At 34.3% G+C, this 23,513-nt stretch overlaps 1 protein-coding gene across 14 annotated transcripts in view; it reads right to left on the bottom strand.

The window, feature by feature from the left end:
* Positions 1-23,513, bottom strand: part of LOC111045382 (high affinity cAMP-specific 3',5'-cyclic phosphodiesterase 7A) — a 319,448-nt gene that overhangs the window by 56,684 nt on the left and 239,251 nt on the right. For all 14 annotated transcript variants that reach the window (XM_039430779.1, XM_039430781.1, XM_039430776.1 and 11 more), the window contains one exon: positions 20,474-20,534. In XM_039430779.1, the coding sequence (XP_039286713.1) occupies positions 20,474-20,534 (61 nt within the window). The remainder of the gene's footprint in view (positions 1-20,473; positions 20,535-23,513) is intronic.

The raw sequence follows: 23,513 nt of genomic DNA, 5'->3' as shown, positions 1-23,513 counted from the left end.
TTGACCTTTAATTTATCCAGAGAAAAATATAATCTTGATAATGGACAAAACCAAAAAGTTATATTGTTTCTACAAAGTATTAGAAATAGAAATGATTATATCACTGAATATGGAATCTTTAACCTAACAGCAGTGCCTGACCATGATGATTATAAATGAAAGAAAAATAGTTATGAAAAAATATCATGAATATAAATTATTTCACACAGTAAGTATATATGAAGTACTTGAGCCCGGTTGCACAAGAAACGATTAAATTTTAATCGTGATTAATTTCACGAGAACCAATCTGAGAAGGCTTTTTCATAGAAAAGGATGCTATGAGTGGTTCTCGTGGAATTAATCAAGATTGAAATTTGACCGACTTCTGCAACCGACAATCGACTATTTTAGTATATCCTAAAGACCTAAACTATAGAAAATAACTAAGAGAAGAGCATAATAAATGTTGACTGATTAATAGCATCTTGTGACGATATCATGCATTTAAGATATATAAATATATCGGATGATCATGTGCCTAATAAATACAGTACATATAATCCAATAACATCATCCTATCACAGTCAACTTTTGACACGATTCATTTAGAAACTCTCCAAAATCACGATATTGGCCATGGCCACACCAAGGTATAAATCATACCGGCAATGCATGAAATTCAAGTTTACGACACATAATGTGTTCATGTTTATTCCATTAGTGGTAGCTGACCTGACAAAATGACTAATGATCGGCGAAATTGATGATGGCACAACGTGGAGATGAAGAGAGCGAGTGATGAGATGAGAGAGAGATGCTGAGAGAGAGTGAGAGAGAGGGGGGGAGGAAAGAGAGATTTGCAAAATCAGAGGCCACAATCTTGTAGTTACAGGATCCACCCACGACAATAAAGCCATGCAATAACACTGTTATTCAAATGTTGAAGCGTTTTCACGCTAGAGCGACGCGCAACGGAACGCCAGAATAGTAATTTCTGCAACGCCACGTCCCACGCATCGCGACGCACACATGCGCCGCGTCCCACGCATCGCGACGCACACATGCGCCGCGTCCCACGCATCGCGACGCACACATGCTCCGCGTCCCACGCATCGCGACGCACACATGCGCCGCGTCCCACGCATCGCGACGCACACATATCAATTGCGCAGAATTCTCCAGTCCGCGTCTCCCATACTCCACAATATCGCTGTCAAAGCAAACACGTATCTGAAAAATATGGATGAGCGCGGCGATTATGTATTAATAACTTGCCAGGTTAGATATTCGCCAATCGAAATCCAATTTTGTTCAAAGAAAACTAACACTGAAACCGGAAATGAATCATTTTTCGAAGGGCATAACTCTGTGAATTTTCCACGTTGGATTGATGTATTCATGCTCGTTCTGGTTTATTTACAGATGAGAGAGGTGGTTGGGTTTCTTACTTGAATTAATCAGAAATATGGAGCTTGAACTTTCTGTTTTCACATTTTTAGGTGAAAATGAGAGATTATTTCTTTTTCCTCAATAGCTTGAATTTATTTCTGTTCATTCCTTCCTGTGGTATTCACAGGTGAGTTGAATGAATTTTTGTGATCTGAAGATGATATATAGCAAATTTAATTCAAGAAAAGTTTTAGAAAACTATTCTTGGCAGCAAAGATAATTAATAAGAATGAGTAATCTAGTGAGTTCGTGATTCCGGATGTCGGTATAGGGACTTCATGAGAGAATTTTAATGAAACTGACTCCTTGAAGATTGTATGCCTTTGATTTTGTAACTGTCACACTATTAATTCAAGTAACTAATCTAAATGAGATAAATTTAACGATGTAAAACCACATCAAATTTTGATATACTAGTTTCTAAACAGTTCGAATCACGTGGGACGCTGATTTACTCATTCTTGTTTATAATCTCAAATGATTATCCACGCACAAGTGATAGATAGTATGAAGGTAATGAGTCGAAATCAATCTTCTTATCAAATCCATATCAGAGTGGCAAGTTTTCACAAGATTCCGTGAATGAGATTGAAAATGTGAATGATATAGATATAATAATTTGAATACGAGTAAGTCATCATCATCATCATCATCATCATCATCATCATAATCATCATCATCACCATCATCATCATCATCATCATCCATCATGGACTAGCCCTGGACATGAACTATATGAGTTAGGAAATAAGGAATCTACTTTGATCGGTTATAATCGCTTCATTGATTTCCTTATGTAGGCGAATTCCATAGTCATCTATTAAAAGGTTAATAATAATATTGATGACTACGGTTAGAAAAGAACGCCAAATCAAGCAGTAACCAAGTATTTGCAGCTACGGATAGGAAGATCTAAGGAAGGCGCAGGACAGGCCACTGAATTATTTCTTGTGATATTGCAGCCCTCCATTTCCTCCATTATTTATCCAATAATTGTTGACGTTTTTCCTTATTTCCCTCACTCTATTCTGGAGACTATTAATCCCTCTTTCTATGACGGCGTACAACATTGTGAGAATAACCTTAAATAAAATAAAACAACAAGACCCCATGTAGTATTAAGGCGAATGTCACGCTATTCGGCAGTTAGGTAGCTATGGGGTGCAATTTCTTCCAACCAGTCATTAAAACCAACTACATTCAATACATTCTCAAGCAACGTGTTATAACAGCTAGCTATTTTTCCTTAAAACACCTTTTCCGCTGCGTTTTTCGGCACAAAACCCTATGTGTAATTTCGAAATGATTCCCGTAATTGATCCAATACCAAGATCTTATATTCCAATATAATGATATTCCACTTCATCAGTGAAGCGTTTTATTCAAAATTATCACCCACTGAGTTTACCTTTTCCGAGAGAGCTTTTATTCAAGAAATAAAATAGCAAGAAGAATTCTCGCAATAGAATGTCAACTCACATGCTTCTCAAAAAATATAACGACAAAATATGATTCACAACAGCCTTCAAGGAAATTCTTCACCTTCCAAGCCTGGAATCCAGATGAAAATAAGAAGCTGAAGGAATTCCTTTCTCGAAAAATATACCTCTAATATAATATGTCTCATAGAAATATTTTATCAATAGTAAGGAATCATACAAATAATATATATATAATGCACAGTTCAACCCTGAGATCTCAGTAACCACTAAACCAATCTTTAAACAAACTAATTTTAATACATCAGATTGAAGGGGATGATGAGTAAGTTTCCAGAAATACATTGCAATTCTACTCTAATATTGGCGTATGAAGAAGGCTCCTTTTTCCTTTTATATTATCCTTGAAATGCAAGATTTCCAAAAACCTTGTAAATACGTCGACGCGCAATTAAAAAAGGAACATACCTGTCAAATTTCATGAAAATCTATATTACCGCATTTCGCCGTAAATGCGCAACATATAAACATATAAACATTTAAACATTTAAACATTTAAACATTTAAACATTAAAACATTTAAACATTTAAACATTTAAACATTTAAACATTTAAACATTAAACATTTAAACATTTAAACATTTAAACATTTAACATTTAAACATTTAAACATTTAAACATTTAAACATTTAAACATTTAAACATTTAAACATTTAAACATTTAAACATTTAAACATTAAACATTTAAACATTTAAACATTTAAATTTAAACATTTAAACATTTAAACATTTAAACATTTAAACATTTAAACATTTAAACATTTAAACATTTAAACATTTAAACATTTAAACATTTAAACATTTGAACATTTAAGCATTCAAACATTTAAACATTTAAACTTTAAGAGAAATGCCAAACCGTCGACTTGAATCTTAGACTTCGCTCGGTCAATTAACAAAATGTTATTAACTTAATCCTAATAGATTCTATTAGATTGAACGGAAGTTGACAAACTCACATCTTCATCATGTGAATGATAAGTTATGTTCAATGTAATTTAATCTATAAGGATTGAACATTTTGTTAATAACTTTGGTCTAATCGCAGCTTTAAGGTTTTGGTTTCAATATTTTGTTTTGCAGTCATGGTATTATTATGCGAGCCCATTAGTATCAATATTCTCACATTCGAAAATAACTAAATTAATAGATGATTAAAAGTAAACAAAAGAACTAAATAATACTGGAGAAATTATAATTGACCGAGCGAAGTGAGGTCTAAGATTCAAGTCGACGGTTTGGCATTTCTCTTAAGCCGCGTTTACACCAAAGTTATTAACAAAATGTTAATAACTTAATCCATATAGATTCTATTAGATTGAACGAAACTTTACAAACACATATATGATCATCATGTGTATGATAAGTTATGTTCAATCTAATAGAATCTTTAAGGATTAAGTTATTAACATTTTGGTGTGAATGCAGTTTAAATGTTTATAACATTTAATGTATATTTATAAATGTTGCGCATTTACGGCAAAACGCGGAAAAGATTTTCATGAAATTTGACAGGTATGTTCCTTTTTTAATTGCGCGTCGACGTATATACAAGGTTTTTGGAAGTTTTGGATTTCAAGGATAATATAAAAGGAAAAAGGAGCCTTCTTCATACGCCAATATTAGAGTAACTAGTAGTTCTGTGAACAGTAGACCTCACGCAGTATTCTCATCCACAAGTACCAGATGTCAACTGTTTTAAATGTTAACAAACTCAGTTCACGTTTGAATTTGTATTCCATATGATATAATTCATCTAGTTCCGTGATGATCTTTCTATCTGATGAAAATTAATTTTTTAGAATCAAAAATATTATAATTTCTCCAGCATTATTTAGTTCATTTATTTATTCTTATTCACCTATTAATTTAGTTTTTTCGAATGTGAGAATATTGATACTGATGGGCACGCATAATAATACCATGACTGCAAAACAAAATATTGAAACCAAAGACATTGAAGCTGCGATTAGACCAAATTTATTTAAAAAATATTAATAACTCAATCCTTTTAGATTATATTAGATTGAACGAAACTTTACAAACACATATATGATCATCATGTGTATGATAAGTTATGTTCAATCTAATAGAATCTTTAAGGATTAAGTTATTAACATTTTGGTGTGAATGCAGTTTAAATGTTTATAACATTTAATGTATATTTATAAATGTTGCGCATTTACGGCAAAACGCGGAAAAGATTTTCATGAAATTTGACAGGTATGTTCCTTTTTTAATTGCGCGTCGACGTATATACAAGGTTTTTGGAAGTTTTGGATTTCAAGGATAATATAAAAGGAAAAAGGAGCCTTCTTCATACGCCAATATTAGAGTAACTAGTAGTTCTGTGAACAGTAGACCTCACGCAGTATTCTCATCCACAAGTACCAGAATGATGTCAACTGTTTTAAATGTTAACAAACTCAGTTCACGTTTGAATTTGTATTCCATATGATATAATTCATCTAGTTCCGTGATGATCTTTCTATCTGATGAAAATTAATTTTTTAGAATCAAAAATATTATAATTTCTCCAGCATTATTTAGTTCATTTGTTTATTCTTATTCACCTATTAATTTAGTTTTTTCGAATGTGAGAATATTGATACTGATGGGCACGCATAATAATACCATGACTGCAAAACAAAATATTGAAACCAAAGACATTGAAGCTGCGATTAGACCAAATTTATTTAAAAAATATTAATAACTCAATCCTTTTAGATTATATTAGATTGAACATAAATTATCATACACATGATGAACATATGTGTTTGTCAACTTCCGTTCAATCTAATAGAATCTATAAGGATTAAGTTATAACCATTTTGTTAATAACTTTGGTGTAAACCCAGCTTAAAGATGCATACCTCTTTAATGTCTTTGATTGAAACTAAAGACCTTATACAAATACAGTAAAAGACTGGCTTCTCCACACATCTGTGTAATCACTTGTCAGATGATTCATGATGAATAATTCTATAGTCTGATTTTCACTCTAATATTGGCTTATGAAGGAGGCTCCTTTTTCCTTTCATATTATCCTTGAGATGCAAAATTTCCAAAAACCTTGTATATACGTCAACGCGCAATTTAAAAAGGAACATACCTGTCAAATTTCATGAAAATCTATTACCGCGTTTCGCTGAAATGCGCAACATATAAATATTATAAACATTTAAACATTAAGAGAAATGCCAAACCGTCGACTTGAATCTAAAGCTGCGTACACATATTCGCGCTTCCAACCCCCACCGAGCACGCTCCTCCCTCGTACCGCCCTCGTACCACCATCGAACCACAGTCGCTCCGCCCACGCACCCATCATGAACGTTACGGAAGATGTTAGATCTTCTCGCGTTCCCCGGTCGAACCACTGTTGCTCCCCGGTCGATCATCAATCGCTCTGCTGGAGTGACGTTCGGTTGCGGAGCAGAGCGAAAGTCTGTACGCACCTTTAGACCTCACTTCGTTTGGTCAAAAATCAGACTATAGAATTATTCATCATAAATCAGCTGACAAGTGATTACACAGATGTGTGGAGAAGCCAGTCTATTGCTGTATTTCCATAAGGTCTATAGTTTCAATCAGGTTCTTGTGGAAGAGAATACTGCGTGAGATCTACTATTCACAGAACTACTTGTAAATGTATTTTGAATAAGTTATTAGTGCTAACCTCATGAAATTACAGAACTCAAATCTTGATTGGTTGGAAACCATCCTCAACTTACTGCCAACCTGACAAAATTAGACTATCAATCAATTCTGTAGCCAATATCAACCGTAACAACTGTTCCGAGCAGGTACTCTAGGTCTAGATTATAGTTCTTTGGAAATATGTTATGGACATTTCAATATCATTTCATGTCCCATGAATGAAATTTGAACATTAATTCTGAAAAATCTAGAAAATTGAAATTTGGTGCACAAGGAGCACGAGATTGGTATTTTTAGAATCTTTGAGCAAAATTTTGAGATCGAAATCATTCCGGTTTTTCCGGTATGCAATCCACAAATTGACATGTTTTGATGCGAATAAACGAACAAACACAACCCTACTCTCTCTAAGGTGCATTTTCGTTTATGCGTAAATTTCCGCAGTCGACGACAGCAAGCATTGTTGACATTCATATTGTCCAAATTTCAAGTGTGCTAAAACAGCTGAACGAATAACTTTTCATTAATTGTCTTAATTATTAAAGAATTGAAAATGTCTAATAATATCAACATATTGCCATTTAAAAGTATGAAAAAGTATAAGCTCAACCTGCCCCATTAAAACATAATTGAACTCTTTTAGGTTATGAAGACAAATTGAAATCTACCCAATCTGAGATTCTCTCCCTGTCATGGTCGACGACGACATTCAGGCCTCTTTCACACGATAGGAGACGTGCAACTTCAAAACACTGAACAGTGTTCACGTTTTTTTGTCGAAGTACATTGAGTCCAATCGTATCTTTCACATGGTGATCCCTAGCCAGGAACCTCCTTTTGTCACGTCTTTTCCCCTCGAGGCAAGCAGAAACCCGTTTGGATCGAGATACTAGCGGACAAATAGCCGCTGCTTTCACATGGTGATTCTACGTCTCTCCGGTCATCATTTTTTCTCAAAATCTATCTTTCTTGAAAATGAAGATAGAAAGATTCGGATTTGGATTCAGCGACCCCAAATTCTATAAGAAGTAAGTCCCGTTTTCGAAAATATCCGAAAACAAGGAAGTTATGGCTGTTTTTAATAAAGCTTTCTATTATATAATTATACGGTAAAAACGAACAGGTACTGTACTTTACAGTACGTATGTACTGTAGCTATTATAATAAAACTTACACTGTATTCGTGTAGGAAATTTGGTGGGATATTTATCTTGATTTCTGGAAATACCCAAAAATAAGGGAGTAAGATAACTTTGAAAAACCAAAGTTTTCCTGCCGATTGACAAAACAGATAAAAAAATATTTTAAGACATATTATGTCTTGAACTAAAAACGTGTAACATATCCAGATATCAAGCTTTTCATAAATTTATTTGTTTCCCCATGGCAGTAGGTTTGCGCCCAACGTTTTCACTTGAACATTTCTGTGATAATTATTAAATTATGATAGAACACATTATAGTATTGATCTTCTAAATCCAGTTACATGCACATCACATCGATTTCCGTAAAATCTATTTTTACCGTTCCTATGAATTCTACCAGGTTCAGCGCAACTTGTTAAATATTATTATGTTTCATTCAACAGAATTCATAAGAACGCAAAAAATCGAACAACAAAAAAGCCGAGGTTTATGTCGACGGTATACGACATAGAAAGCAAAAGCTCGCGTTTGGTCCATAGTTCTACGACTGAGGATTCAGCTCAGCGACTAAAATCGACAAGCCATGAATATGTTAATCACTACTCATATAATAATGCAAAGTATAGAACTGCTTTTCACTATGATACATGGTTTCCATTCTTTAATAAAAATAAAACGAGATTCCGGTGTCAAAAGCATCAAAGTCGCCAGGCTGGTTATGACTTACTCAGTATGCATTATCCACTCAGCAGTTCTAATACAAACACAGACATCAGTTTCGTTTTAGTTGGAATGGAATGACATTTTTTATTCTTTCAGTTCCTATTATTACCATAGATCGATTCAGATCACCACAATGTTTATACTGTATGTTCATAATAGATTTTTCTGGTTGTTGCAAAGAAATATTTACTGGTATTTTGGAGTTATATTCAACTATTTGAACCTGATAAATTAGATTGTTGAATGACAATTGAAATTCAGTGAAGTTTACTTGTCCTTTTCCTCGTATTTCATTGGGTGATGTGATTTCAGTGGGGATGATTTATGAGTTCATATTTGGATTCATCTTTTCAAAGTTTAATTTTTTTTGGAACTTTTAAAAATTAAAAATGTTCATGTTTAAAATTTGTAGGTGTTTGAAAACTTCTTAAAACCTTTGCCTGTCTCTTCGTGAGGCAGGAGTATTGTTATCTTTGTACGTTTACTATATAATCATATGATAATGGAAAGCTATATTAAAAACAGCTATAACTCCCTTGTTTTTGGGTATTTTTGAAAATAGGATTTACGCTTTAAGGAATTTGGGGTCGCTGAATCCAAATCCGAAATCAGAAATCTTCTATCTATATTTTTAAGGAAGTTAGACTTTGAGAAAAAGTGATGAGTCATACTTTGAGCAAACGTCGGCGTAATTGTTAGATCTGTCGGCTTATTCCACATCTTGTGGAAATCTATATGAGATAGAGCGCTCTACCTGATCTCAAATTATAGAGCAAAAAATACGCCCAGAGGGATTTTGAATGATATATCTAAATGGTAACAATCTGAAGATATTGTTGATCAAAAACTAAAATTCATCAAAATTGATTTTTTCTTCAAATTTCACTCATTTTTGAAAAATCATTACTCAGTACTCATTGGAGATAGAGAATTCCGAATGATCTCATTTTATTCAGAATTTTATAATATAAAAAAAGGAGAGAGCAAATTTTTCTGTCCGACTACGAGATTTGGCAGAAATAGCTGAAAACAGGGAAATGAGCCGAAAATACGAGGTTTTTGGGCCATTCTGTATCTAGCACAAGGAAATTTTACATGAAGAAGTTGGTTCTGGACTTCTCTTATGTACCCAAATAATACATTAAAAAATCAGAACGACAATATAAATTGCATGCACCAATGTATATAGTCACTGGACTAATTGTCGAATTTTATCAATTTCAAAAAAGCTGATCATGCGTATTTATTTCAAACGGCTGATCATGCGTACAATCAGGAAATTTGCCCGGATGGTGAGCCGAAGCAAGGCGAAACGATAGGAGCATCAGGGTTTTAAAACACGATCACGCTCGCTTTGCAAAAAGAAGAGGAAAGAAAAGATTGAAAGAGGAGAAAAAAAGGAAGAGGGGAAAAGGGAAAAGAGGGAAAAGAAGAAAGAGAGAGAAAGAGAATTAAATAGAGAAAGAGAAAAGGATAGAGAAAGAGAAAGAAATGGAGAAAGAGAAAGATAGATAGAGAGAAAGAAAAAAATGGAGAAAAAGAAGGAGAAAGAGAGAAAAAGGAATTAATAAAGTGAAAGAGGAGGAGAAGGACAGAGAAATAGAGATAGAAAAAGAAAGAAAGAATTTGAGAAGGAGAAAAGCAGAAAAAAGAGTAAGAGAGAAAAGGAAAGGGAGAGAAAGGAGAAGGAAAAAGAGAGAAAGGAAATAAAAAAAGAGAAAAAAGAGATACAAAGAAAAAGCAATAGAGAGAGAGAGAGAGGAGAGAATAAGGAGAATCAGATAGAATTGGAGAAAGTGAACGAAAAAGAGGAAGATGAACAAATAGGGAAAGGGAAAGAAAGAAAATGAAAGAGAGAGGAATAATATTTAGATGAAGAAGAAGAAGAAGAAGAGAAGAAGAAAAAGAGAAGAAGAATGGAAAAAGACAAGAAAAAGGGGACGAGAAAAAGAAAAAGAAGATGAAGAAGAAGAAAATAAGATTATGAAGAAGATGGAAAAGAAAAAAAAGTGAGCATGGTTTTTTGTAATGACAACTCCTCCATACATTTTGAAAAAGTCATCCTGGACATGAGGAATGAACGATCAAAGTTTCGATTTTTGCCATTGCTTCAACAGACATAGGGATAGGTGAGCTGAACATTTTCACTTTTCAACTTATGATTTCATGACCAGCTGTTTTGAAACAATAATTATAATTTTTATTGTTTAATCAGAAAGAGGGATGGGAGGATAGGATGAAGAGGAAGATTTCAGATAAAAGAGAGTATTCCAAAAACTCCGAATTAGGTACTTCGAACTGGAGAGGCTGTAGAATGGGATCAAGTGACTAGGGTGGAATGTGTAAGATTCATTTCTGTGAAACCTTAGAATTTGTGGGAGACAGAATCAGGAAGATCGTATAGGAATTACTGAAAACTGATCAAATAATAAAAAGTTAAGCCTGTAGCGTTCACTGTGTTAGTCTGAGATAGCAATCTTTTGTATAAATTGATGATAAAAACATTTTATTGGATGAATAAGAAGTTGTTCTATTTAAGGATAAAAATCATCTAACCAAATTCGATAGATACTCTGTCTAAGAAAGGTTTTGTACTAAACTAATGAATAATTAAACCTTGTATCTATTTTAAGAGGTTAGTGTCATCATGTATAACCAGGATACAAGAGTGTAACTGACTTCTTAGATCAAGCCTAATAATAAATTGATTTTATACGGAAGTGAAAAGGACAAATAGTGTGCAACACAACGAATCGATAATTGACAATTGGCATAATTGCTCGACAAGGGTTCAATCAAAAGAGTTAAAACCCCAGTTCCGAGCCAAACAATTGGACACAATGAATACTCAATGAAAGGGCATTGGCAAGGGTGCACTAATGAAGCCGCACAGGGGCAACTAAGCTCTATCCATCATTGAAATGCCAACAATGAGCTCAGCACATGATTGCTGATACGGTTGCTCAATAGACGTTCCAAAGTATCACTTAATTAAATTGGCCTACCTGTTTGCTAGTTCTTGTGGGATAAAAATTTGTATTTCGTTAATTGTATGTTTCTAAATTTATTTATGAATAAGTTCAAGTTGACAATTTTATAGTTAGTATAAAGTTAGAAGGAAATCTGTCGAATATTATGGAACTACTTTTAAATAATAAAAAATAAATTAGTGTAACATTCATCAATTATTGTGAAAGCGATAAGTAATATTTAATAGCAGCATAGAATGATAAACTATTTCAGCATTTACCATTTTATATGTTAAAGAAGACAAAACATGAATTAATAGTCCAGTCACTATATACATTGGTGCATGCAATTTATATTGTAGTTCTGATTTCTGAAGTGTAGTACGATGAAATCTGAGCATTGTGTCAAAAATAATAAGTGTTTGAAATTTTGATCCTTGAGGTGTCCTCTCCACTAGGAAATACTGAATTGAAGTGCACCTAACGGGTGATTTCTCTTAGAGCATAATCTCATGAACTTATGTCATTGTGCGAAATATCAATGTGAGGACAATGTAGTTGGTGATGATGGTTGAAGCTGAAAATTAGGTGTTTTTCACAATACAAGGAGCTTACCTGGAAATCTATATGAGATAGAGCGCTCTACCTGATCTCAGATTGTAGAGCACAAAAATACGCCCAAAGGGATTTTGAATATACATCTAAATGGTAACAATCGGAAGATATTGTTGATCAAAATTGGAATTCATCAAAACTGTTTTTTTCATCGAATTTCACTCATTTTTGAAAAATTATAACTCAGTACTCATTGGGGATCGAGAGTTCCGAATGATCTCAAATTATTCAGAATTTCATAATCTAAAAAAAGGCGAGAACAAATTTTTCTGTCCGATTACGATTTGGCAGGAAGTGCTGATAACTGGAAAATGAGCCGAAAATACGACGTTTTTGGGCCATCCTGTATCTAGCACAAAAAAAATTTGCATGGCTCTAGACTTTTCTTATGTACCCAAATAATATATTAGAAAATCAGAACTACAATATAAATTGCAAGCATACCCACTTTTTTATGTCTATATTGACTGGACTATGATCAGTTATGCTTGATTCGAATGAAAGTCGCCATGCAAGAGAAATGAGTAGGATTAATAAGAGGAGTGACATGTTCACAAAAATATTTACGTCGATTATGATAGATATTATAGGATATGATTTATATGCAAACTCATCACTATTTTACTCTCAATCCATTTGTTGTATGAATGTCTGGAATTTATAAAATAGAATTATAGTACCCTTTAAAATCAATAAAATATTTAAAAGCAAGAATACAAATTGTAACGTAACTACTAGTTTCGGTGATCACACCATCGTCAGGTTATAAAAATATAATCTTAATATAAGATTCTATAATTCTATTTTATAAATATAAGAAAGTAGCCATAAATTGTGTACACAGCCCACGACATGAACTCTTGCCTAAAAATGATCTAATTGACTAAAAGTAGATGAGATTCCTCAAAACGTTACAAAAATGTTCAATATTAAAGTTGAGATTGCTTTTGTCTAGTAATTGTTGAAAAGTTCATAAGAGCTACCTATTATGTGACAAATACTTGAGATTCAACGAGAGGTGGAAACGTTTATCTAGAAGTCTAGAACTTTACTGCCAATTTGAGTGACTTGAGGAGAAGAATGTTCACATTTTGGATACGTGCTATTCGAGACACACACGGCTAACCCAATTTTCACGCGGATCTTGTTGGTGGAGTGGCATTGGCTGAGACATCGCTTGAAATAATGAACTTTCAGAACATCCCCCCACGGATGGAGCACCGCTATGTTACGAGTTGGTAACAGCTAATAGTGTTGCACAAGTCATAAGATAACGAAAGTTAGGTTGGTGGGGTGAGTTGTCTTACACACAATTGTTACACAAAGCTGACAGAAAGTTGGCTTGTCATTTCACCACTAGAACAACCCCATACCAACTTGGCCAACTTATTACCAAGTCTACAACTAATAGAGAGTCAAGTTGCAGCGTTGCAAGTTCGCTCGCTTTGTCGAGACTCGAGATTTTTAGTGGGTGCCGCGAGCTTTGTACACCCACAAACCACAAACCAACTAGTGTATGTTATCTACCAGAACTCAGCATTACTGTTGTCGTTTAGCGGTGACAGCATTCCTAGAGGAAGCAAGCATCATTTTCCAGGTTTACCACCCTTTGCTCTGGTTTGGAGTTTAGCTTTTAGATAGTGGAGACTTTTCAACGAAGAAAGTTATAAATGGAGCGAAAGACGTTGAATACTGTCATTCTACAATTCGCTTTCAATAGGGTAAATATTAGTTAAAAGATTTGGTCATGTCGTTAGAACATCTATGATAAATTACATGTATATCAAATTCACAAAGAAATTCCAACATTTCAAAAGAAATAATTGATAGGTATTGAATATAAAATTTTATGTTGTTTTATGAAATGCTTCTTGTCTTTGAAGTTAACAGGTTGAATAATGAACGAGCCCATGAGCAGAATAGTAACAAAATTGGACATCAGATTATTTGGATGAATCAGAGTTGCAACTTACAAACGATAATTCATGGTCAGTCACCAATATTTTATTATTTCTCAAAAAACCTTTCGATTTATCAGAAAAATCAAGAATTAGTACAAGGAAAATTTGAAAAATTAATTTTCATCTAAATTACTGGGAAGTACCGGAAATTTTTGAATGACAACTAATTTTTTATTGATGATTCGAGAAAGGATACTGACCATTGGTACGGAAAGGACGTGAATATTTAGAACGCAACACTTTGAATTATATGAATTGTCGTTGAATCTTCAATTGATAGAATTTGAGTGGAATACTGGATATGAATGTAAATCTCCTCCCCTGAATTTATCCCCTAAAGTAAAACAAATTCAAATCGAGCCACTTCTGTAATTGTATCCTATGTTGAAGTTTACTACAACTACAAGTGATCTTTACTACAATGTGATCTACTATGGTGAGGTCCACGTTATAATGGTAGTGGAGAAAGATTGGAGAAGAACGTTGCCGATCCTCTGTCTTGTCAATGCCATAAATAGACGGTAGCTGATACAGGTTTATTGATGTGATGTTAACTATTCATTCTCGTTTAAAATGATCAATTATATTTTATTAAGCAAGAAACTATATTTTTCAATAATTTCATAATGAATTTTTATAATTCAAATGGAATATTTTGTTAATTAATTATTAATTCTACATTGTTAAAAGACGATCTGGCAACAGAGCAAAGCGAGAAAGAGATAGCGCCATCCGCTTTGTTGAATGATTGACAAGGATAGCAATATCATTGCTAATCAAACACTGCCATTATAACGTGGACCTCACTATAGTACAACACAGTAACAGTAGTGAAATTTCCAATTGAAAACAATGTGATTATTGGAGCTATTGAATGATCCTGCACAATACAGGACAGGCAGATAAAATGGAATATTGACTTGGCAAAGCAGAGCGTCACAAGCAAAACAAACACAGGAATTACGTGCCCGAGTCCTGAAACGACCTAAATTTAGCGTGCCACTCATATTCGCGTGCTGCCAGACTAGACTTATTCGTGTTTTATAGTCTCTCACTATAAATACCTCCTCAGTTGAACATGGTTTGTTTTGTGGTTATAGAGCAACTGGTCGATATTTACTTCAAATCGAATTGACTTTTCACAAATATCCAGCGTCGTAACAGAGTTTATTGGTTTTCGGTTATAGCAAATGTGTGGAAACTTGTGATTGACTTTTCACATTCTAGTACCAAGAGATATAACTGAATTTATAGTGGTTATTCGAGGTGGAATAATATCAGACTTGTGATTTCTGCACTAAAGTAGCCAAAGTTCTCGTCAGGTATTTTTTTAACCTGAACTTCGTGTCAAGAGATGCGAATACATTACCTATCGTATTATTATTAAAATATAATTTCATGATGTTATTTCTTGAGATATCTTTCAATAATAACATATCCATGGTTATAATTGTAACAAATTATTTTTGATTAGCAAGCAAAATCGCTTAATGAAAAGATTTTATAGGTCTCGAGCAAACAGCTGCTCTATTATCACCGGGTGCGATATCAACAAGTGAAAGATTAGATGATAACGGGTATCCTGGCTACAATTAGAACAGCCAAATAGGAAGAATTTTATTTGCTATTTATTGAATTATATAAAATATTGGAATTTTGAGGTTAGGCTATAATACTTACTGGTCGGCAACCTGAATAATCGATCAAGCCATCTAATTTGAAATTTAGCCAGACACCTTTGGCAAATTTTTGTTGTAAACAAATAGCATTCAACTAGAGGATTTGGTAACCACATGGCATGCTATTGTAAATGGGAAAACACTTAATAAGCTTATAAAAATTTATTGTATAAAATGAGCATATACAAAATACATAAAATAAATAAAAATATTAAGGAAGTATGTATATTCATTAGGCGCATGGATACATTTGTAATTTTTAGATGAACCAATCAAATTGCAGTGGCTGATTGGTGGTAATAACGAGTCGATTCAAAAATAACACCCCGATTTTATATAAATGATAAGAATTTGTAAGTTATCACTACTCGGTTCATGTATCGGATGCAATCTGAGTAATTATAAAATGTAATACATAAGATATAGGTAATAGCCTAGCAGATTGGCACGGACTATTTGATTATATAATGGCATAGTCGTTGGATATTTAAATAATATGCAAATTTGGAACACGGAAGTATGATCTTAGAGAATAGGGGTAGATCAGAGCCCGAACCTTGAGCCCTGAGATATATATTAACCGACAAGATTCTAGATTTTAACCGACAAGCAACAGCAAGTCGATAACTGAGCTGCATAATCTAAATGCATATGATTGATGATTTAAGAAGCACATGGTAACTTTTCGTGCTAAAAACTAAAACCTAATAAGTGAGCTAATCTGTGATACCTTTTTGATATATATTTTTGTTCTTATTTTTACTGTTTTTGCTTGTTGCTCTCTCTCTCTCTCTCTCTCTCTCTCTCTCTCTCTCTCTCTCTCTCTCTCTCTCTCTCTCTATATATATATATATATATAATATATATATATATTTATTTATTCATTGATAATTTGTGTAATATCAATTTTTATGGTGTATCCTTCATTTGTTTCCCTATCTCCATGCATGACCAATCTCATTTTAATCTATTTAGTTACCAGTATTGAAATATTAATAAGATTACCTATATTCTTCACTGAATAAGTTGGTTAAGACAGCGATATACAGCATTGATAATCAAATCTTTGGAAATAATACGTTCCAGAGATTTATATAAATTAGCCAATATCATTAAATATGACCAGAAGAATCTCAAAATTATAGCATTAAGTTGTAGCAGCGCAAATTCTCGCATCTATACTTGCGGATTTCGACAAATCAGTCACAGAAATTGTGAACTGTTGGAGCGGCCGACGTCAGTAACCGGCAAGAGCAGAGAACTACGGGAGCTCCTGGTCGAGCCAGTAAGAAATTGGTATTATATATATTCTAAGAACCACAATAAGGGTTATATATTTTATTATTCATGCTCTACCGACTGCAGCCAAGCAGGGCAACCCGTTATTGAAAAAAATAACGTGACATAATCTAGCAATACTTCAACATAGAAAACAGAAAACCCATAGTTAGAATTGAATAGAATAGAATAGAATAAAATAGAATAGTGTCTTTATTGAAAACAACAAAAAATGGATCAATATACAAAGTTATCAATATACATTTATGATATCTTGAAAATGTCTATGTTTTGAAAGTTCGATTCTTCAAGGATTTTTTCACAGACAATCACTCAGAGTTAACAGAAAACCCAGAGTTATTTAGGATATTTTAGCTCAAATTCATTGCTCTACCTTGATATTGTATTTTCTAGAGGTTTTAGAGACAAGAGAAGGAATACGTTCCTATATAAAGGAATGGTCACGAGGGGATAGTTGAACAAATAATACAGAGAATACATAAAATATTAGCAGAACGTAAGCCTTATGCGTTGACCGATCGGTGCGGTGCATGCCTGTCCACTCTTCTGGGGGATAAAGAAAAGCTCAACTGCAACCCCCCTGCAACCCCACTTCACATGCACAACCAACAACAATGCCGTTAATAGCGTTCGCTTTTCTCAAGCCGCTGCAAATAAGATGGGCGAGAGTGCACACATGAGGAAGAGAGATAAAAATATAAAATAGAGGATTGTATGAGAGAAGAAAAGGAAGAGAGTGATAAAGAGATGGAAAGAAAAAAAGAATGTGACTGAGGAAGAGAGAGTAAGAGAGAAAGAGAGAGAGGTATCTGACTGAAGACCGATTTAGAAAGGCAATTTTCCAAGCTCTTTGTTTTTATAGACTTGGATGTAGCCAGCCCGCTTCTAATGCTGTACCGTATAGGGCGGTTATCGTCATTTAATGACAACGCTGGGTATCTTTGTCACCGAAAGGTGGAGTATTAGAGTATTGTACAATGATGTATAGTAGAAGTGAGTATATTGCAGGCACATGAATTTCTGGCTTCTCTGGAGAAAAAATTAGTGCGTCAAGAAGAAGAGGGAGAAGGAGGAAAAAGGCAGTGATAAGTAGGAAGTGATAGGTTTGAATAAGAAAAATTAGTAAGGGAGAGAAATTGGATATGGAGGAGGAAAGAAAAAGAAGATAAAGAATGTGTGGGAAGAGAGTAGAACATAAGAGGGAAGCGATGAGAATGAAGGAGGAAACATGAGTACATGAAGGAGAGAGAGAGAGAGAGAGAGAGAGAGAGAGAGAGAGAGAGAGAGAGAGAGAGAGAGAGAGAGAGAGAGAGAGAGAGAGAGAGAGAGAGAGAGGAGAGAGAGAGAGAGAGAGAGAGAGAGAGTACAAAACATGTTAGGAAAGGAAGAGTTGTGAAACAAGAAAACAGGGAATGAAAACAGGAACAAGAAACGAAACGGAGGGGCAGAAAAAATAGGGAGAAAAGAGCTTGAAAGGAATTAAAAAGAAGAGATGATAAACGAGAAAAGATAGGAATTAACAAGATAGGCAAAAAGAAATAAGGCGAAGAAAAGAGATAGAGAGAGGAATAAGTGGAAGATTTGAAAGATAGTAGGTGAAAAGAGAGATAACAATGAATTGAGGATAAATATTCTATACTGTTACTGTATCTTCTTTTCCTTACTGTCCATTACACTTTTAGAATAAGGGAAAGAAGGTAGGAAGGATGAAAAGGAGATTTGGTAATGTTCAAACAGGAAAATGAACGGAATATTGCTCTTTCGGGAGACACGAAGAAAAAGGAAGTGAAAATAGAGATATATAATTATAGCGGTGAGGAAAAATAGATAGAAGGGGACAAACTGCGAGTAGCAAGAAATAGAGAGGGGTCACAGTCGTCTGACCTTGCCAGGTTTCGAAGACAATCGGTTCATTTTCAAGGATGAGGGGTGACGCTAGCTAGTTATGGCAGAACTGTGTGCTTAAATACGAATCACAATAGCCTATATTACGGAAGAAGCTACATTTTTGGTAGAACAATCAATGCGAAGATGCAAACAATGGATTGAAATGGGACCAATAAAACTCGATCATTGATAAGGTAAAAATTCATTAATAATTCGGAAAAAACGAAAGGCTTTTTGTTGTTGTGATAACACCTACTCCTCTCATTCGTCACAAGAAATCTAGCAAAACAGGAAAAATATGTAGACGTCTATAGGACGGCACTGTAGGAATTTGGTCTATGAGAGATATATACCATAATATTATTGCTCCAATTTTGTCATGTTAAAATTGCATTCGATTTATTTGGACTCAGCTTTTTCTCCATTACAGGACCTCTTTAATATCCAAAAAACAAGGCCCATAGAAAGTAAAGATAATCAGAAAGATACGTAACAGTACAAAAGACAATAATTGATAGCAATTGATATAATGTCCTTTACATCAGTACAAAGGACTATCACTGGATAATGATGTTGGTAAATAAGAAAATAGCTACAATTTGAAAAATCTGGTGTGGCGCACTCACACAACTTTCCTTGCCGTAATGAAAATTGATCACCTGACGCTAGTGTTCCCGCGCATCTCAAGTCTAATATTCAAAGATATGAGTCAGCTGGTGACAGGATTATAACGCTGGAGACACACGAGGTCTGCTATCTCTTCATAGTGAATCATTTAATAGAATCAACTGTTGCCAACAGTTTGCAATTGGATAATCACATTTTCTCGAATTTCGAGCTTATTTTCAATTTTAGGTGAAAATGTTACTGAACATTAATTGTAGAGACTCTCATGCTCAATCTTTCCCACTCGAAATTTTTCGTTTAAATTGTATCTGAAGCCTGATAATTGAGAATCTAAAATCAAACTTTGCATAGATGAGGCGGAGCTCCTGAAATTTTTACAGATATGGGACTTGTGGCAGTCGATAGAGCTTATCGATGACTATTTCAGTTATAACTGCAATCAAAATCGTTGGAGCCGTTTTCGAGAAAATCGCGAAAAACCATGTTTTTGACAACATTTTCGCCATTTTAGCCGCCATCTTGAATTGCATTTGATCGGAATTGTTCGTGTCGGATCCTTCTATTGTAAGGACCCTACGTTCCAAATTTCAAGTCATTCCGTTAATTGGGAGATGAGATATCGTGTACACACACACACACACACACACAAACACACACACACACAACACACACACACACACACACACACACACACACACACACACACACACACACACACACACACACACACACACACACACACACACACACACACACACACACACATATCTGAAGCCTGATAATTGAGAATCTAAAATCAAACTTTGCATAGATTGGCAAAACATACAGACCGATACCCAAAAACCACTTTTTTGACTCAGGGGACCTTGAAACGTATAGAAATTTAGAAATTGGGGTACCTTGATTTTTTTCGGAAAGCAAAACTTTCCTTACCTATGGTAATAGGGCAAGGAAAGTAAAAATATTCATTGCACTTACCAGGTATCCGTATGAGCACAGTATGAGATCCAGATGTTTCAACTGATATTCCGGATCCTCTCTGTAACAGAAATTGGAAGAAAATCGTGAGAAACGTTTATAGATGGAGCAAAATTGAAGAGAATTTTATTACTTTCAGTTGGAGTGTATATTCATCGCATTCGAATTATGGAAAACTGACAGGTGTTTCTCGTGAGTTCAAAATGAATTGACTCTGTCGAGCAGAGCTTTGTTAAAAACATTGTTGTACACAGGAATTCTAGTAAAGTGCTACCACCTAGCAACACACATACACCCGTGAAACTTTAGAAAGCACTCGGTAGCATAAAATTCAAAACTCATTTGCAGTGAAAACTTTGAGGCCCAACAAACAATTTACACGAAAATCAATGGCAGGTCTCAATGGAGACTCACGCAAAACAACAACCAGGCATGTAGAATGTAGATTTCGGCCAGTTGAGGAGTTGGAGTGACTGACTCATGTTCTTATCTTAGTGCTTCGTGCAGCCTCACCTCACACGCAATACGCCTCACGCATTCACCAAGGTACCTCATCGTCAAACCCCAACTTTCTACACCATCGTAAATTCACAGTTGTTTTCTGTTTTCTTACTGTACTTCTTATTTTCAACTTCCAGAAAGCCTACAGTTTTCTTGCAGAAGCGTCAGGTTGTGGTTGAAACTCCAATAAACAAACGACTGCCTCCTCCATATTCGACGTAGGTGGTCCATCAAAATATGATTTCCCAGCACGCACATTGAAAAATAAGGCCCCATTTTCAGACAGTGTTACAGTTGCAGCACGCAATATTCTGTGGATGTTTTGCCCAGGAACAATATATTGTGATGAATCACCAAAATATATTCTTTGGAACGATCGGTCTGAATAGCGACGTTCAATTTTAGAACGAGTATACCACGAAATTTCCAAGCTGTGGCAATAAATTTCTGATTATAGAAGTACTTGTAAAAGATTTAGAAAAATTTTTCAAACACCCCTCTCAAACTCAAAAATCATCAAATAGCTGCAATGATGGGAGGAAGATCTGCTCAATCAGCTTCCCTCAAGTTAGAAACGTGGCAATTTGTCTTGAATATTTTTTTTCAAGAGGCCGACGGTCATAGCCAACGGTCGTCCCAAATTAACTTTCTCATGATGGTGGTGGAAATTCATTTGCACGGCGAGAAACGCGTGAAATAATTAATGCCATGCAATAATCAGCAGCAAGGAGATTACTTTTGGGCTCCCTCTATTATTGAAGAGGCCAGCACGTGCCATTTAGAGCGGGTGACTAATTCCTTGAAGGAATATGTATCTTCCATGGAAAAAGGAAATGTCACTGATTCAACCCTTCTGGAAATTGCCAATTAGACTCACTTTAAGTTTCTAGAAAGATTTAGAGTGATGCTTGGGAAATTGATTGCTGATGAAATATCAAGAACTAATTAGTTTTTGTTTTTGGAAAAAATAAATAAATTCAAAAATATTATCAGATCAAAATAGTGTTTACTCAAAAATTGAACACAATAACCATAGAGGAATAACCATAGCATGAGATTATGCTTTATTTTCTGTATGCAATAACATAGCAGCCATAGACAATCCTGCAACATGATCAGAGTTTCTGGAGTCTATTAATAAAGGTAGTAATAAAGGTAGCCTTTCAATAAATGTTTTGTCAAATGTAGGTTACTTACTATAAACTACTTAGAACTTTAGAACTTTCGAATGCATTTGTAATGCGATCGGAGTATACAAAAATTATTGGATTATGACAGTGTGAAGGGTTTATCTTACTAAAGAAATAAATTGTGCTCTTTGGAAGGAATTTGAAGTTTGATAGTTCAAATGATGATTATTAATACTTGGTACTCTGATTTACTCAAGCTGTCAAATCATACACAAATATGAAGTCATACGACTGATGCATGATAATAGAAGTTATTCTATTACATTAAATTATTCTTATTGCATAGTTACAAGAAAAATATTGGTTCAAATATATAATAACTGATCAATTCCGTTTCAATAACATTCTCTATTGAGTATTTAGTCAATGGATTATCAATAGGCCTATTACCAGCCAGAAATTCACTTAATGACCTCATCTCCTTCCTCATTTCAATTGAATCAAGAATCCACCTCCACAGCAGCAATCGCCAAGAGTCAAGGTCAACATTTCCCAAACCGTAAATATAGTCATGGTTAATTAATGTCCTTTTAAGGTAGGAAATTGTAATTTTCCTTGATTTTGAAGATACTTTCATCGATTAATTTGTTATAAATATAATGAAAATGTCATTTTTATACATGATATAATATGTTATAATTAACATATATAATGTTATTATACAAGTTTATTTTATTTATTTATTCAATTATTTAGAATCAAACAACTTTCATTGCTTTGATAGACGAAATACTTTTCATTGGAAATGAAGTGAATTATTATTATTCCTTTAGCAGAATAGGTTTAGTTTAGTCACATCATCTTCATAAAGTAGGTAGGTAAGCTATTGATGATATAGATGGGCCAGTCACTAAAAAAATCTTGGTCCCCACAAGGCCGCTGAAATTTCAAGCTTTGTCTTGTGACTGGAATCAATTTAGTGACATCAATTCTAGATTTTTTTCAAATATGTTATCCTTCAATATACTTGGCAAAAGTGGATACATTGGCTTTGGGAAGCAATAATAATTGTGGAGACATGATAACCTACTGCAGTCGTCCTGATTGATTGAGTTCGAATGGAGAACTAAAGCGTTACAACAGACCACAACATTCATAACACATCACTCATACTTCCCAGTTATTTCATTATCAAAATCCATCGCTTGACCATGATTGAAAAAGCATTCCTCAACCCAAATTAAATCTCAGGTCTTTAAAAACTAAACCACACTAATACTCGACGTTAATATAGTACTGAATACATGTAAAACACAGATATATTTTATACCGTGAACGTGCAGTATGCAATTTAGTTGGATTCAAAGAGTTATACCGCATTAAGAGACGTGTGGTGTGGTTACAGACAT

The sequence above is a fragment of the Nilaparvata lugens genome, chromosome 6, assembly GCF_014356525.2.
Source record: "Nilaparvata lugens isolate BPH chromosome 6, ASM1435652v1, whole genome shotgun sequence".
NCBI classification, from domain to species: Eukaryota; Metazoa; Arthropoda; class Insecta; order Hemiptera; family Delphacidae; genus Nilaparvata; species Nilaparvata lugens.
The sequence above is the reverse complement of the archived record's forward strand: the minus strand, read 5'-3'. Positions and strand labels throughout refer to the sequence as shown.